Below are 19,045 nucleotides of genomic sequence, written 5' to 3' on the forward strand. Positions count from 1 at the left end.
TGAAAAAAATTAGTCTAGCATTCAGCAGTGGCTTACTAAAGCACATTCAAAAGAACTTTTCCTATTAGGAAAAAGATTATCACTATATTACTGCATTAACATGTGATGTGCCTGCCTTACTAATCCTCTTCTTCTGAAGTTCTGACCATTTTTATTAGCTCTACATAAAGATCCTCTTCTTATCCCATGACTGTTTCATACAGAAGCTTTAAGCAATACGCATTGTTGCATACAGAAGCACAAGAGGCCCACAGAAATAAAAATAACACTACCAAAGGTACAGAGGAATGCTGAAGCAGCTTCCTCAAAACCACAATAAAAATATCTGCAGAAAGATACAAATAGGATTCATTGAATAGGGAATAACATGAAGGGTATTAAGAAAAATTTGCCACTACCTCCTTATACTAAAACACAAGAAAATAAGTGGCACTTCACACAATCTATTCTTGAGGTCTAAAATGTCTTGCCATATTGTATTTCCTGCTGGGAACACATTCCTGTTTAAGCATAGACTGGACAAGTTTAGAAGCAGGCATCTTCTAAGGCATGCAAAGCATGAAGACCATTTCTGGTTCAGTCTTCATGACTGAAGCCACTGAGGTAGGAAGACAAGCCAAGAAAACAATGTCATATATCCTGCTACATTCTGAAAGCACCAGTCTGTACAGTAACTCACTACTTAATTAAACTACTTAATATAGAAATAATATATAAGCAGCATATTACACTACAGCAAGTTGGAAGCCAATTTATCTAAGTTTTCCTTGTAAAACTTAGAAATACGTAGAACACTGAGAAACTCCTCTAAAAATCCCTGGCTGCTTAGTTAATACATGCTTCTCCATGGGGCAGATAGTTACTACACCTCCTTGTCCAGTAGGCTAGGTTTGGATCTTCATAACTAATTACATAGTTATGACTTGATAATTTAAGTTTTTACTGCCCTAGTCTATAGTATGTCTCTGTCTCTCTTTGTTTCTTAAAATGCTAATCCATCACAGTCTTTTGGAACACAACATCATCCACACTGATAGAACCCGGGGCATCAGTGAAAGTAGATTTGTAACAGCAGAAGTGCCCTCTCAGCAAAAATATAAACCAGAGTGATTTGCTTCTAAACAGAGCAGCTGAACATTCCTGCTAACAGTTCAGACTTAATGTCAGTTTAACAGGATGGGAAGATTCAGGATGACATTGGCAGTCTTGAGAAGGCAATACTGTTCATCTGTAATTATTCAGATTTAACAGTAAAAATACCCTGTGTAGAGAGGAAACACAAAGGATTAAACACCCAAATTAACAAATGAACAATGTTTTTACCACCAGCAGTACAATTTAAATTCTAAAAGCAAGAAATTTAAAAAACCAGCTTACTGAATTCACTAACCTGACCTGTTTCACTAAAGTCTCATCACAGTAAATCACGCAGTCTTAGTTTTACTGTGCTGTATTCTTTATGGAGTATAAAAAAGAAAAATCCTAACACTGAGGACAAGAACATGTAATTTTTGGGTACATACAGTGGTGCTTCACTGTGTAGAATAGTTTAAATAATAAAGGCTATTAAACTTCCAAGATCTACAGCTCAGAATGTTTCTATTATCTTTCCGAAATATACAAACGTCTTTGGCTTCATAATAGCTGAGGTATTTTAGAGTGTCCAAAAACATTAAACTAACATCTGATTAATTCCATTCTCTATTCAGGACTTCTCCCACAAAAGCACTTGAATTAGACAGTATGACACTGTATTTTGCTGAAAACGTTCCTTAGTGTGACATTTTACCTACAATAGGTTGCACAGAAATGAAGTGCATAGTGCAAATATTCTGAATGCCATGCTACGTTTTTACTACCAGTATTCATATTCATGCATTCAGATGTAACAAGATTGCACAACAGCTAACAAAATGTCCCATGGTATCATTTACTTAAATTTCTGAGGCGCACTTATGTGACAGTAATACAGCCAAGAAAAATTATTTCATTCCACTGGAATTCAGTTAAACATACTATTGTTCTTATTAATTTTGAGGCAGTAATCCTATTCATAAGAAGTCATTTGTTTAGCATTTGTATTTCAGCTCTTTGATTCAGTGAAGCCAATGCATTCAACAAGGTGAAGTTAGTTACAGCTACATCAAAAACCAGAATCTTCTTATATCCAAGCTGGAGGGGTAAAAAGAGAAAGCCTTGCACAACCTGACAGACTTGGTTATACTCTTCCACTTTGTCTTACTGATCTGATGTGAGGAAAGAGTAAAAATAAAAATGAAAAATTAAGACATTCTTTGCAGACCAAAGAAGCAGCTCACAAAAATTTCACTTCTGCATTTATTTATTCAGCAGCAGTCCAAGCAACAACCTTTCTCTTCCAAATGTCAGGGGTATCCCACTGATATCAAACAGATCTCTGCAACTACAGCTAAAGCTATGATCTGGCCCCTCATATTTTATTATGAATAAGCTCTTTCAATAAAGTCTAGGCAGAGAGAGTTGTAGCATTATGACAACCACGTGAGAATCACAGGGAGGTGCAGGAACTGCAATTACAAAACAGACTGTTCAGTCAGGAACAGATGCAGACCCTAACATGATATAACTGCACTTATGAGATAAGGCTAGAGCCCCATGCCATTCTGTCTTGTACGAGATGCTTCCAAGGAATACAAAGTCCTCCAAGGCCATGACTAAGAGGGAAGGGACAAAAAAATAAACTCAGAAACATAAACCTCAGATCATTTTACAAAATTAAGCATTTATGTCACTTTGAAGCTAAATTTTCAAACTCATAGAACGGCATATATTAAGTACTTCAAAGCACTTTTTTAACACTTGATCCAACTTTACCAAACATTACATCTATTAATAAAAAAAACAGGTTAGCACCTTTGTCAGTTATGGATTTAATTTTCATTTGAGTTTTACTTTTCAAAATTAGAGAAAGAAAACAGTTTTTTGATTTCTCTTTAAATTTCCCTACATATACCTTCCATTTCCTAGCCTCTGTTCATACATCAAAAAATTCAACTGTTTTTCTTCTGTATAATGAGATCAATCCTCTGTATCTTTCACCATAACTTCTGAGTTGATAAAACTGAAACCTTCTGTTTCTTAACTAAAACATTAACTTTTCAAAACTCCTTCAGAGATGTTTTTGTAGTCTGACTTCAGATTGGGTTACTGCATCCCACATACACTAGACCCTTTAATGGGAACTGCCATACACGAACTTGGAACAGTAATTCTACCATACAGCAGATATCAGCTGAAGAGTCCATCCAATCTGCATTTTGGAGGGCATAACCACTTCTAAAGGACAACCAAAAGGCTCAAATATGGAAGTGATACGCTATAAGAAGTGTGAAGCAGACATTTTGGAATTAACTTACATAAAAAAATTACTTCACTAATTAATTCCATAGAACAACATTTTTCTACATCTTTAAAGTACCTTAAAATCTTCATCAAATACAAGTAAGGTAGAAAGAATGTATGTGCATCAAACAAATGGTTTCAAGATTTTTTTTTTTAATATTCTTCATCTCTAGCCATGATATCACATTAATGCTACACTGCTAATGTTCAGCTAAAAATACTTCTTCACCTTCACATAAAACACTACCTCTGATAACAGAGATGCTTATCTGTGGGTGGACATGTAACACACAAAGGAGATGCTGGCTCCCTGACACAAACCTACCATTGTTTTAGAACTTTTGGCATATGCAGTGCTTTCAGCATACCCAATTTTGTGAGTAAACTAATATTAAATTATTCAGGTACACATGAAGATAAATATACCGCAAGAAAATTTACTACCACCATGCAATTCAGACACAAAAAAAAAAAAAAAAAATGTGATTTCAACTTGCCAAAAAAGATTCAGCACAGTAAGGCATTGCCTTGTTTTGCACCTGTACCCCTTCAAAAATTGTCAGTGCCAGGATCAACCATTTCATTACTTTGTGTCTTCCATGGGTTGTTCTACTCCATCTTGACCTCCGGGCTAACTCGAACAACACAGGATGGGTTATACCGCCTCAGCCAGTATCCTGCCTGAAACAAGTCACCTGTCATCTACCGCAGAAAGCTCAAGGGATGCGACCTCTGATCTGGTTTTAAGGCACCTTCTGAGCACACTGACGTACTGAGTGAAAGGATTAAGACTTTTTCTGCAGAAAGCAATTACGCACCGCTACCACATTTATAAAAGTAACTGCAGCGAGCGAGCGCACGGATCACTCACTCCCTTCCAGCTCCTTTTTTTGCACAACACGATCCCACTGCTTACTGTGAACAGATGAAACAGAAAGCAGAGCAACTTATAAAAACCGCATACGGTAACCCCGTGGGTTAGGTTCAACAAGGAGCACCTCCAAGAGCTCCTAAGGAAAACTTAAGTTTTACCCTCCTGGCACCTAGGATTCATATAGTTTAAAATAAAACTTATTTACAGCCACCTGCTCACAGGTGCGGTTACTCAGGTTACTCCGCCTCGGACAAACTCGAACATACCGGGGTTGTCAGGGACGGGCAGGGCAGGGCAGGGCCGACCCGAAGAACCCGCCGCACCCCAACTTCCCTACGGCACCCGGGGCAGGACACTCCAGGAAACATCTCGGCGGGCAGCTGAGGAGGAGCAACCCCTCACGGGCGGGCCAGGCACTGATACCCACGGGCAGCCCGGCCCAGCCCGCAACGCACGGCCGCCCTCAGGGCTGGTAGGATCCGCACGCAGCCGCCGCCGCCGCCACCTCCACGGAGCCCCCGCAGCCATCCGGCACTCACCATACCACAGCCGCGCGCCGTCAGGCCGATCCTCTTCACCAGCATGATGCAGCCGCCCCACCTGGCGCCGCCGCCGCCCTCCCACGACGGCTGCAACGACGACAACGGAGGCAGCGGCGGCTCCTCCTCCTCCTCCTTTGCCGCCCGGTCCTGGGCTGGCGGCGGCTCCGGCTCCGGCTCGGGGCTCATGTCGCTCACACCATGACGGCTCCCGGAGCGGCCGGACCGGGCCGGGCCGCCGGCGGCTGCAGCGGCCGCCTCCGCCGGGCTCACGTGACTGCGCGGCCCCGCCCTCCTCGCCCCGAACCGCCCCCACCCCTGAGGCGGGTTCCAGCGTGGGGCGCGCGTGGTAGCAGTCTTCCCTCCGGGAATCGGGTGTCGTGGAGGTTGGAAAGGGCTTCTGGGGTCATCGAGTCTAACCTACGACCGAACACCACCTTATTACCTAGACCATGGCACTGAGTGCCACGCACTTTCCTTAAAGACCTTCAGGGTTATTGACTCCACCGCGTCCCTGGGAGCCCATTCCAATGTCTAGTCACCCCTTCTGTGAAGAATTCTTCCTAATGTCCAACCTTTCCTAATGTAAACCTTTACCGGCACACATAAGCCTGTGTCCTCTTGTCCTGCCAGGGAAAGAGGACGACCCCCACCTGGCTACGCCCTCCTGTCAGGTGATCATTTAGAGTGATAAGGTCTCATTCTCCTTTTCTCCAGGCTAAACACCCCCACCTCCCTCAGCCATTACTTGTGCTCCAGACTCTTCATCAGCTGTGTTGCTCTTCTCTGGACATGCTCCATCACCTCAACATGCTTGAATTGTTGGGCCCAGAACTGGACACAGGATTCAAGGTGCGGCCTTACCAGTGCTGAGTACAGGGTCACTGTCCTATTCCTGATGGCTGCACTAATTTTAATACAAACCAGGATGTCATTGTTCTTCTGTTATTCTTAACACTGCTGGACACACACTGCTAATCCACAAGGTGAATGTCCTCCAGACTAGCATTCTGTGTGTCTCAGGTAAACCTTTCTGAAGCCCTTGGTACTTTTTCATCCAGCAGGCTCAGTTTTCTCTCACTGAAGTACTGCAAGACCAGCTGGTTGTTGTTAGCAGTGCCCTAGGTTCATCACTAGGAGCAGAACTGGTTATCTCCAATGCACTAGCTGTGCGCTGTTAAACAGGGTGCTTTGAGGCAGCATGGTGCTGACAGTGAAGGTTGTAGCTACTGCCAGACCCTGGAACATCAATACAGCCAACCAGTCAGCCATCTGGACTAAGCTCTGAACCCAGGAGCTCAATACATCCCCGCATGGCCAGCACCGTGAAACTCATATATCCTGCAGAAGGATATGAAGTACCACATTCTTGCATCTGGATATGCTACAGGAGTCAAACTGCTGCTTTTCCTCAACTCGTTCCTCAACTGTTCTCTGCTAAGTACAAGGATCAAAATTTTCAGTTTGCTAGAACAATAAAGATTAATTTAAAATACTGTTAACTGTATGTCTGTTTTGTCAGTGTATAACAAACTATATATCTCCTAAATATAGTGCATTGTGAAATTGGTCTTCTGTGCTTCATTATCCAATATTTTAACAAACGTGCTTTTCTATTGAAGTAGTGTGCATTGACGTAAAAGATTTTATTTATATGAATGTCTTTCAAAGCACTATTTTGTTTGAAGACATCACCATTTTAGGAGGAACACTGGTTACTGTAAACTAAATGGATACGCCAAATTATATTCCTTATTATATAGGGATTAGCAGATTAATATATATTCCTTACATTTCCTTGCCAGCCCAAGCCAATTTGTATAGAATTTCATGGTTGCTTTCCACTTTTTTTTTGTTCCAGTAGCCTAGAAGCTCTTACAAAACGTTTCATTTCTTCAAAAGTAGTCACCATGAAATATTGTAATATTTTTGCACTTTTCAAGACTTAACCATTTTCCTACTAACTTGAAAGCAAGGGACTTTATCCTGTACAGTTTCCAGTGTTTGGTTTTGTTGATGGTTTGTTTTGTTTGTTTTTCTTAATTAACAGGCTTCCAAAGGATGAGAATGTTTTTTATTCAGATTCCTCAGTCAGAAAGGTACGAATTTAAGCTTGATGTATCAGCCAGAAACCTGTCTACCACTTGAAGTTCACGTAAAATGTATTACTTTAATTCATCATTGTATTTTGAAAATTTCACCATTAAAATATTTACATATATTTTATGTAAATATTTTTAAATAATATATAATAAAATATAAGTAATAAAACTGAAGTGTTTAAATCACTTCATATACAAATCAATATCAAATTATCATCTGTAATGGCTATGGATATGGGCTCAACAGACCACTACTTTATGTCCTTGTTGCATACAGAATTTAAAGTTAGAACAATTTTGTTGACATGCTGAGCTACATATAGGAACTGGTTATCCAAATAAGTGGAAACAAAACAAAGGAATAAATACTCAGTTTATGAAGTGATGTCGCTAGCACGGTTCCTCTCACTTCTGCACTCTTTGCTTTTTAGAGTATTCTTAGCAATATTTTTAAGATATCTGGACGGGATATTAATAGCAAAGATACAGAGTTTATTAGAGAATGCTATTCAGCTTAATCAAAACTATAAAGAGTTGTAAAAATACAATGAACTTAAATGACTTGAAATGTCAGCTGAAAGTGTTGGTAAGTGAAGATAGGGCAAAAGAATTCTAATTAGTCATTTGGCTTGTAGATTTCTAAGTTAGCTATTTCTACTTTAAAAAGATACTAGAAACTATAGATATCTTCTTGAGAGAATTCTTATATCTGACAGTAGCTAGTCAGCTGCTTAGAGATAATAAAAATATTCTCTGAGATTTAAAACTGTACTTTATCTCAGCTTAGATACCTGCAAGTTTTTTTTATTTCAATCCATTTTTTGTAGTTAATGAAGTTAAGTTGCCCATTTTATTGAAGAAAAAGTAAAAAATATTGACAAAATATTCATGGTAAGAATATGAACCAGATCTAATGTTTTTTCACATGGTTTAGTGAGGTTTTGTGAAGTGTAACAACCTGCAGCACTGTTTGAAGAAAATATTTCCGGGCAAAAGATCTAAGTCCAGGATTAACAAAATTATCTGAAGGTGAATCATATGCTGATCTCAATAAATCATGGCCAAGAATATCCCAAGGATGCCCTTGGGATGGCTGGATGCCATGCCTCCCTGTGCTGCTCTCTCAGACAGGCACTGTTGGTGCTCAGAGCATCCATCTCCAGGCTCTGGCACAGCACATAGCCAGGCACTGCTGCTTTCATGGACCACAGGTGCCAACAAACACCCTGCACATAGTCCTGAGTGCCCTCCTGAACATTGCTGCTGTCATGGCAGGGCATTAATGCCAGGGGGCTGGCTGGCACTGAGGGTTCTTGCCAAGGAGTGGTAGATGTGGTGTATGGCCAGCATTGGTGTGTATGGTGCTGCTGGCCTGAGCTGAATGATACTCTGTGGGACACCTGGGCCAGGCCTGCCCATTCTGGGCATGTATCTGGGATGTGTCTGGGCATGTGTCATGTCTCTTGGATGTGTCTGAGTCATCCTTTGTGTGATGGTTGCTATTTCCTCTCTGTGGGACACTGAACTGAACTGAGACCCCTGGATAATGACTCAAAACATTCCCCATTTGTGCAGACCAGGGAGTTTTGTTGAAGCCCGGCTTGAAGATGGAAGAGTTTAGCTTTTGACTGTGTAGTGGCTAACCCCTGATGTGATAAGGCAGAGAGTGACTGATCGGCTATGAGTGAGATAGGAAATAATCCTATGGAGACAGGGTGGTGCCTTTTGTCATGCTAAATTGTCCTCCCAAACCGCCATCCCCCCACTGCCCCCTGCACCTCCCCTTTGTTTCCCCTCCCTTCCTCCCTCTCCCACCACCCCCACCTCTGCCTCCCCAAGTACTGGGGACATGGCCTGAGGGTCATATGGCTGATGGGCCATAATTGACTCAGCTGCCCTGGCGATGGGCAGCTGTATTGTCTTGGACCCTACATTGTCTTGGGCAGCTGTGTTTTCTCAGAAGGTATCAAGGGCACCCGAAGTGTCCAGTGATCCACAAAATGACATCATCCAGTGTGAAACTCCCTGTCCTGGGGGAGGTACCTAGGCACATGGGTGTTCCCACCTGAACCTGACTGTAAACCAAATAGATTTTGTGTTCAGCAGATTTTCCTGGGGATTTTCCCCCACGAGTTCTTTGGTACTTCTCCCATCACCCAACAGATCAGTTTTGCAACCACCACTTTGACTGAGATTGCTCAGCAACCAAGTCTTGTTGAAGGGCCTATGGGTGGTGAGAGCTTCACACTCTTGTGTTTTCTCTCTCTCTCTCTCTCTCTTTTTTTTTGTTCATTACATTCTTGTGCTTTCTCTTTCCCTTGTGCATGTCCTTGGGTGATGTTGTTCTGTTTTTATATTGTAATGCTTCCTTGTTGTTATATTACTAGAGATAATACTAACCAAAACTGCTACATACCTGTTTTCCTTTGCAACCGAACTATTCTGTAATAAACCCTACATGTGTATATTTACAAACACCACCTATTCAGTGGTGTTTCACCCCAAAGGATCTTTTAACAAGAACTTGGGTTGCCCTTGCCTTCTGCAGTGCTTTTTACTCTCTACTAATGCTGCTGTGCCCTCATAATCTTCATGTAGAAACAGATCTTGGCCACTGTGGCCTTCCAACACATCTCAGAATACCTGGCTTTTGCTGTAGTCTCCACACCTCTTCAAGAACACCGGGCATTTTTAGTTCTCTTCAGACATCTCATAGGACAGCTCTTTGTCAATATTGCATTCCCAGTCCTCCTCCTCAGCCAAGGCCCCTGGCTCACTAGATACATGGGCTTAAACATGCTCCATCACCTTCTGCAGGCTCTGGATGGCCTCTGTCCCCTCCAGGCCTGTCAGCTCTGGCTGCCTGAGGTTGAAAAATGTATTCACTTGGTAGATAGGAAAGGAGAGAAGGAGGAATTCTTGATGAGTTCTTCTACATGTTCTTTACATTGAGGCTGGAAGAGTACTTGGAATAGACTGCCCAGAGAGGTCACTGAGTCTCCCACTCCAGAGACATTCCAAATCCACTTGTACACTTCTGTAACCTTCTCTAGGTGACCCTGCCTTTTCAGGGTAGTTGGACTAGATGACCTCCAGAGGTAATTTCCAACTGTTCTGTGATTCTGTGATTTATATTTGCCTAGTTCCCACCAGCAGATATCTGCTGGGGACCTGATAGGGGTGACCACTGGGACAGGAGATGATGGGACTACAGCCATGTGGCACCGCAGCTGGCCCAAGGAAGTAAAAGCTCATTCCCCTTTCCCATGCCATCCCATCTTGTCCTTGGCACTCACCTTCCTGGGTGTGTCATTGAACTGAAGACCATGTTAGGGAGGCAAGCTGGTCCTCGGCTTCCTGCAGCAGGAGTTCCTTCTCCAGAATGTCCAGCTGCCATTGTAGGGTAACTTTGCTCCACTGAGCCCTCTGCCTGGGCCAGGCCCAGCTGCTCCTCTACAGAGCCTTCATCTACAGGCTTGGCAGTCTTCTGGGAGGCTGGAAATTCATATCCTCCAAAAGGATTTCCAGTTCTGTCTTCAGCATCCACTGCCACAGACTTGCCAGGGACATCCAGTGAGAATGCTGACTCCTGAAGGAACTGCTCTCCTGAGAGTGGGCACCCCAGGGCTCTGCATTCCATCAATGCCCTCACAAGCCAGGTCAAGGAGCTCAAGCATCACAGTGGTCTCTGGGCATTACAGAGCCCTGGCAGCTGACCCCAGCAGTCACTCCCAGTGCAGGTGTTCTGTGGCACTATACCCCAGACATGATGTCTGATAAGGAGTTGCTACAGCACCCAATCCATCAAAACCACCGAAGTTCCATATTTGTCATTTTCATAGTATGGGAGATAATGCCATCTTGGTTAGGAAATCATGCTGCCAGCTACTTTTAGAAGTATAGAGGATCAAGATGAACATGACCTTTTGCAGTGGAGTTCAGCAGCTGTGCAACTTGTCTGCTGGGAAATTTGGCTGCTGCTATCTTACTTTGTCAAGGGGTTTTACCGACCTTATTTGGAGCACCTTTTAAAAAGGTTGGAGTTTTTGCAATGAAAACCTGCATTCTTACGTGTGTTAATCATGAAGAACGTTAGTTTTAGGCATTGAATGGTTTTGGTTTCTGAAAAAATTTAACATATATGTAGCCACATAAGTGAGCAGACAAGAAATAGAAGTCTACAGACCTTGCACTTTTCGAAGAAGGAGAGGAAAGCTGATTTACACAGTACAACTGTGGTCATAGCCAAGTTGAAGAAGTTGAGTATGGCCTGCCTGAGCATGTCCAATTTCTTTGGTGTTCAGTGGGAGCTATGTGCCTAGGTGTATGGGGACATAAAGTTGCACTGGATTCACTGCAATTGTTTGAGTGAGGTTAAAAGGAGATTCAGCTCAAATATTCTCAACTTAAAAGTAGTATTTTTTGGAGGTTGAAATTGGTAGCTGTTGTGTAGAGCACACTGCTTTATATATAGAAAGAAATATGATTTTTATTATTTCAAAGATTCTAAAATTTAATTTGTGTTATGTCATGTATAATATTCATGGAAGAGTTTACAGAAGTTTAGTACCTGCGTTTGGACACTTGTTTATCACATGTCTTCCCTCTTATTTTATTACAGAAAAGAGAGAGAAATCTCCCCTGAAATTCAGATTTTACATTTATACAGGAAACTGTTTGCAATATCTTAGTCTTCTGGTTTCAGAGATCTTATGGTGTTACACTGGGATTAAAATAAAATTGCTGCCTTCAACCTGTGAAACATCCTAGCAGGAACAGAGAGAATAAAGCAAGGGCAGCACAAGCTCCAGGTCAGACTGACCTCTCTCCTCCTGACACAAACAGTAGAACAGCATTTTACTCACTCATTAAGAATAGTAGGACAGGAAAACCTTTACTCTTATCAAGGAACTCAGAACACAACTGCTTGTCTTTGGAGAAATAAATAAAGGATGTAACTTAGGGAAACAGAAGTCATGCAAATGCTAGCAGGATGCCAGCTAAGCTCTGTAAGTGTGACAAAGTAGAAATTATGCAAAGCAAAGATCCTGTGCTTAAAAGCAGGGGGTAGAGGAGCAGCCACCTAAAAAGGATGCTGGATGTTGAAGACAGATCCCAGAGAATCATATAAGGACTTCCAATAACAGGTGTGACTATGTCAAATAAAGTCAAGGAGGTGAGGATATCTAATGAATACATAATCAGTGTATATAATAAGATCTCTGTTCATCTCTGCTTGAATGGAGGAAGGATCCCCCAGTTGAGCAACATGCTGCACTAAAGAATTTTTGCTTTCTAGCACTCAAAACTCTGTTAGAAAGTTTCTATTTGGCTGATTTCGCTATCACTGGGAAACTCCTTGTGGGTGAGTGAGATGATGGTGCTATGGCAGCTGGGTGAGCTGTGCTGCTTCAGAGCTGCTGATTCATCCCATCCCATCCCATCCCATCCCATCCCATCCCATCCCATCCCATCCCATCCCAGGAGGCTGTGCATGCCAGTTTACTGCCATTTGGGGTGTCCTGTAAGATGAGCTTATAGTCAGCAAGGGCACAGCCAGTGAACTCTAGCAGACTGGAAGTTGACATGTCTGTATGTGTGGTTTGCTTTCAGGTGAGATTTTTCGGGTACTTATTTTTTATTTTTTTAAATATTGCAGAATAGTCATAAATATACCAATTCATAGTTGCATTATTAGGAACCTAAGAACTGAATGGATTCATCAAGGGGGAAATTATGCTTGACCAAATATGATAGCCTCCTATGATGACGTGGCAGATGGGTTGGCGAGTGGAAAGCAGTGGATGTAGTCTGCCATGGCTTCAGCAAAGGTTTTTACAGTGTCTCCCACAACATCCTCATAGGTAAGATCAGAAAATGTGGGTTAGATAAATGGATAGTGAGGTGGATCAAGAACTGGCTAAATGGCATAGCGCAGAAGATCGTGACCAGTGGAATTCAGTCCAGTTGGAGACCTGCAGTCAGTGGTTCTCCCCTGGGATCAATACTGAGTCCCGTATTACCCAACTTGTTTATCAATAATCTGGAAAAGGGGGTAGCGTGTATGCTCAGCAAGTTTGATGATACAAATCTGGGGAAGTGGCGCAACTCAAGGTTATGCTCAAGTTAGATTGGAGTGTTGGGTGGAGAGACACCTGATGAGGTTCAACAAGGGCAAGTGTAGGGTCCTGTACCTGGGGAGCATTAACCCCAAGTGCCAGCATCTCTGCAGAAGAGAACAGCTCTGCAGAAAAGGCTATCTGCAGGAAAAGGACTTGGAACAGCTCTGCAGAAAGGAACTTGGGAGTCTTGGTGGATCACAACTTGACTATGACCTGGCTGTGTCCTTATGGCTAGGAGGACCAAGGGTATCCTGGGGTGCATCGGGAATAGTGTGTCCGACAGGTGTTATGATTCAATGGAAGTTAAAGTCCTCTGCCCAAATTAAGGTGCAAAGGAGACCAAATGTGCAAAATCATCAGTTCAACAGTACAGGCTTTATTTGGCAAAACTGGTTGTATAACAAAAAGAGAGAGAGAGGAAGAAGGAGAGAGATAGTCCAAGTAGAAGATAGTTACCACCATGGATGTGAGATCATCCTATTAGTCATTAAGTGCCCTGAGCTTCTTCTGGTGCTGGGTACCCACACCCTGGCTCACTCCCTGGGTAATTTTTATATAGTATCTTATTTGCACAAGAAACCAAGGTGGCTTTCAGTTCCTCATTAGCAGGAAAGGGAGAGGAGAAATGGCTTTGGCTATCATTCATGTTCAAGTCTTAATTCAATGGTCATTGAGGTCTACTCTGGCAGTTATATAGCATACAAGAGTAGAACAGTTGCAGTGAAGTGTCTCTTTCTGTCCTACCTAGACAAAGGGAAAACTGAAACTATTTTGCTGTTTATGTTTTGTAGGGACTTCTACTGTTTTCTTCAACAAGTTTCACAATCCAGTGTTTAAGACATATACTACAAATGTCATTAATTCTTTCCTTACTGCAGGCCAAGGGAGGTGATCCTGCCCCTCTGCTTGTCCCTGATGAGACCACATCTGGAGTGCCATGTCTAGTTCTGGGCTCATCAGTACAAGAGAGACACAGAGACACTGGAGACAGTCCAGTGGAGGCTACAAAGATGATTTAGGGTCTGGAGCATCTCTGTTATGAGAAGAGACTGCACGAGCTGGGCTTCTTTAGTCTACAGAAGACTGAGAGGACATCTCATTAATGCATACAAACATCTCAGAGGATGTCAGGAGGATGGTGCCAGTTTTAGCAGTGTCCAGTGACAGGACATGGAGCAATGGCCTTAGACAAAAACACAAGTTTTATCTCAACATGAGGAAGAAATTCTTTACATTCAATCTGGCAGAGTACTTGGAACAAGCTGCCCAAAAGGTTGTATTCTCCCTCTAGAGACATTCTAGTCCAAGGAATACTTGGACATATTCCTCTGTAACCTTCTCAAGGTTACCCTGCCTTTACAGGGCAGTTGGACTAAATGACCTTCAAAGGTCGCTTACAATCCTTACAATTCTGTGATTCTGAATGCTCAGAAGTGCTTGAAAATTGAAATAGATGTTTCTAAAATATTAGTAAGTAGCCTGATGAGAAAGAAGATGAAAATACTACGGTACGTCATGAATCCATTAAGTCTTTATGATTTTTAAAGATAGCTTTTATGCTATCTTTATGTATCCCCATCTCAAAAATGTAGTAATTAACAAAAGAGTCAGGGAATGGCTTTAGTATATGAGAGGTAACAGAGGGAAGGGATGGTTACAATAGCAGTTTTAAAATCCTGACTAGCACGGAGAAAGTGCTAAAATTGCTTGATATTCTGTTAGGCAGGAAAAGGAGGCATTAATTGGAATTATCAAGAAACATGTTCAAAACCAACAAAAGCAAGTGTTTTTCCAGGCAAATTGTAACTAAATCATTAAAGTAATTTCTACAGGATATTTTGGTTAAAAAACTACAAGTGGTTTAAAAGATAATTACACATGTTTATGGAATGAAACCCTTAATAATAATATGTAATAATAATAATAAATAATAATACTAAATAATATTAACTCTTAATAAGCTCTTAATAAAGAGCTGTTAACCAGAACAAAGTCTTCTGAGCTGTTGGCTTCACATGGGTGGGGGAGTTTGTCAGGAATCCCTCTGCTGTGATTGTGCTTTCCGCTATTTGCGTAAGTATACACTGTCTCTGAACAAGGATAGCTGGGAGTTTGGTTGTAGCTCTACATATCTGCTCTTCAGTTCTAAGTCCTAACAGTCTTACAGACTCAGAGCCTTTGAAGCAGGAACCACAATTGCACTGTCTGACCAAATTTCCAAGTATGCAGCAGTTGGTCTGAAAAAAGTAAAACTGCCCCATTTGTTTCATTGGATGTGCTCTTTTGAAAATTGTTGATAAATTGTATGTCAGTGCTGATAACCATAATTACTGATCAAATAAATACCAAAGGTTACAGAATCATTTGAATGCAGAAGATGATATTGTTTTGGTCAACAGAGTTTGTGAAAGTGATCCCTGCAGCTGGTGAGGGTGCTCTGTCTTGGCAGGGTGCTGATGAAGATAGCCTTACTCAGTGAGCTGTCAATAAAACAACAGGAAGGCTTCTATCAATGGCACAATAGTGTGTACAAGAGGTGGGCCAGCTTGTTCTGCAGTGCAGGCACTTTCCATGGTTTCTGCCTTGAGTCTGAGCTGTAGGTTACAGTAATGTGATGAACTATAAGTGTTAGGGACCAGAAACACCCTTCACTCTCTGCCTTCTCAATACATCATGCTTCCCAGTGTGAAGACCTTAGAACCAATGAGCTGTCCTTATTCTTCAATTCGTCTGTGTCATTAAAGACAGGGAACAAAGCCAGTGGTATATGATCATACTGCAATTTAGTTGGGAATGCTGCAAGAATTCATTACTGTTTTGCTCAAATTCATCATAGCCTAGTCCCAAACATTCACTAGAGTACAATTACATTCTTTTAAGCTCTTGGGTTCCCTTGTGGTTTATTAATTTCAGTGAGGGAGGACAACTTTGAAGGAAACTCATGCAAGTGAGGTACTCCGAGGACCACTGAACAACACTATTTCTGCATTGTACTTTTCTACTTACAATCAAATATCTCATAAACTGTGTTTTTTCCAAAGTGTTTCTTTTAGAGCTCATCCAAGTGCGCTCTAAAATATATACACTAGACAGCTTTCTTCCTGTGTCAGTCCTTTGTAATTCATGAGGTAATCATACAAGCAGCAAAGACAAAATTCTTCAGGGAGAAATCTAGTGTAGATAAAACCTGGGAATCTCCCACTTTCATTTGATAGTCTTTACTAACACAAAATACTCAGAGTAATGAAAAGATCAAATCCTACCAGCTATTAAAAAGAAGTCCCACTAGATGGGGTTATAGTTTCAAAGGAAGAATATTTTCTCATCTGTTTTGAGGAGAAGCATTTGTTTTCCTTCTTATTTGTTCAAATTGGCAACATAATCCTGTGAAGTTAGATTGTCCTTTTGTTTTCAATTCACTAGTAGATTTTTTTGACCATTTTGACCATTCCTCCATTCAGCACAAATTGTATCTGTATCTGAGTAAATTATTGAAGTGTTTAGGAAGTGTTGCCACTGTTCATAGATATCAGTGGCTGAAATTTGGTCTTTTCTGTCCCTAGCACTACTTCATTACTATTTTATATGCTGCCATGCAGCAGTTACAGAAGAAAAAAACTAGCACAGATTGTCTTAATTTGGCATTAGTAATGTCATTGGTGCCATAATCTATGAAATGTTTGAGGTTTTGTTTATTTATTAATTTTTTGTGAGAACTGGTTAGCACAGGGATGCTGGGTAGGACTGGATTTGAATTCTCCTGAAATCCATACTATGTATAAGTATATGTAAGTAATAATTATTCTAATAATTGTTCTTAGATTCTTGTTACTATTCAGTTTTAAAAGAAGTTTCTCAAATGAGAATTCATCAAATATAGTAATAACAAAAATAAAAAGTGCATGAACAAAAATCCAGTGAAAACAAACTGAGAGTAAAAGACAAAACTAATTTTTGACGTTATCTGGTTTGTGATTATTTGAAAACTTACATTAATATTCTTGTACTATATATTTGTTGTTGCTATGCTTAGAACACTTTAATTCCTATGTCAATTTAATTAATATTTATAGGAATGCCTTGCATTTTTCACTTTAAGAATGATGATAGGAATCTCAAGGGTCATTCTTGTTCTAATGAATTTAATTGAATAAGATTAGTACTAAATAATTTCTATCTACAATTTTTAATACAAAAGATGACAAATGAAATTTAAAACCACAGGAAGGGAAAAAAAAAGGGGAGGTAGAACTAGGCAAGGATAGGAATGCAGGGAAATTAAGAGTAATCTAGTGTTAATATCAAATTTTGAGAACTCCGGTGAGGGATATTGGAAAATCAGGCACCTTTAAAAATTACCTAAAAGTTATCAAAACTCTGGTTTTGGAAGTGATTTAATATCTCCCTTCCTTTTCCATAGTATGAGTTTTAATTTAGTTCAGATTCTGAGAATGGAATTTCTGACTTTATATTGAACCTGTAGTTAGTCAATGATTATGATAGAAGTGTAAACAATAGGTGTGACAAATGAGAAGACTATAGGATGAAGGAAAAGAAAAAACAACAAAGCATGAGGATTTTTACTTCACTTTTGACTCACTGACTCTCATTATTTAAACTTTATCTTTTTTTCCAGCAAAATAGATTTCTAGCTTGGGAGCTGTCAGGAGTGCTGTCATTTACTGTGTGAAACCAAAAAAAGCGTAATGAATATACAGTGACAATTTGTTTTCTTCCAAGTTCTTTAGGTGAAATAATTGAGTTCATTAATATAATTCTGAACATTCTTGCTGAACTTAAAAAAAAATTCTCCAGATAATTCAATGACAGTAGTAAGTGGAAAGTGGATTACGGGCTATTAGATACTGTTGAACACTGAGATACATTATGTTGATTTATATGGTGCTTGCCAGATATCTTCCAATTTCATGTATACATTACACTATAATTCAGCTCTGATGAAACTTTTGTTTGTGCTGTTAGTTTACTTTGTGAATAAGAAGTTGAGCTTTTGCTTAAGCATAATATTTTTTTCTTCTCTGTGCTTTCATCTTAGAATGAACTAGAAGTCTCTTTTGCACAGTGTTTTTTTTAGATTGTGCATTTAGTACAATTATAGCAAAACTAAGGCATTTAGTGTTGTGGTTTGTTCAAAATCTAGTTTTGTATCCAAAAATTCACCTGCTTTTTCCATTACTCAATTTCACTTGCATCACAAAATGTGTATATACACACATCCAGAATAAATGTCTAAGGTGTTTGTAGGGTAGTTTCTGTCTTTTTTGAATGAGGAATCCCATAGCTACGTACTATTTTACTTTATTGGTTGCAGCAGAATAGATTTACTGGCCTTCAGGGAAACTCAGTTCAGGAAAAATAGCTTACTGAGTCAGAAAATTTGTGTTTAAAAACTTTTTTTCAATCTGTGAAAGAAAAATTAATGTGGATGCTGGAGAGTTGCTTCTGTCCACAGCTCTAGAGACCTTCTAGCAGCCTGTAAGACCATGATGCTTTCTATCACAGGATAGTAGATAAGAGGTAGAGACATGGGAAAAGATGTTTCTTTATATTTAGGTAGATATCTCTGCAGAAAGTTGCAACACTCTTTGGCTGAGTGGCAAAGAAAGAAGAGAGCAGAAGATCTCTCAAGTTCCTGTCTAGGGCTTCAGCTGTCAAAGACAGGAGAGCCACTAAATGAAGCAACCACCCTATGATGCTGCCAGCAGCCCCTGCTGCTGAGCCCATGGCTCTCCCAGTTTCATGCCAAAACTGCCCATTACATGCCTCCATAAGGACCAAGAGACACCAATCTGGGGGGTAGTGTGCTGGCTGCCACGAGCATTCCACCCACTCTGACAAGGCCACTACCTCACTAGAGCTTATGCCAGCAGCTCAGCCCCAGGGCACCCAGGGAAAGAAAAGTACAGAGGTCTCTTTCCTGAGGATTTAGAGAGCTTGACCTCATTGTGGGAGCGCTACAGGGCAGGGGTTGGTGCCTTCTTATCTGTAGATTACTGGCAACTGTAC

At 40.8% G+C, this 19,045-nt stretch overlaps 1 protein-coding gene across 1 annotated transcript in view; it reads right to left on the reverse strand.

The window, feature by feature from the left end:
- Positions 1-5,059, reverse strand: part of LOC107198293 (hippocampus abundant transcript-like protein 1) — a 30,562-nt gene extending 25,503 nt beyond the window's left edge. Inside the window, exon 1 of the mRNA XM_015615200.2 lies at positions 4,795-5,059. Within this exon, the coding sequence (XP_015470686.1) occupies positions 4,795-4,983 (189 nt within the window). The 5' untranslated portion in view covers positions 4,984-5,059. The remainder of the gene's footprint in view (positions 1-4,794) is intronic.
- Between the last annotated feature and the right edge of the window lie 13,986 nt (positions 5,060-19,045).

The sequence above is a fragment of the Parus major genome, chromosome Z (genome assembly GCF_001522545.3).
Source record: "Parus major isolate Abel chromosome Z, Parus_major1.1, whole genome shotgun sequence".
In the NCBI taxonomy this organism is placed as follows: Eukaryota; Metazoa; Chordata; class Aves; order Passeriformes; family Paridae; genus Parus; species Parus major.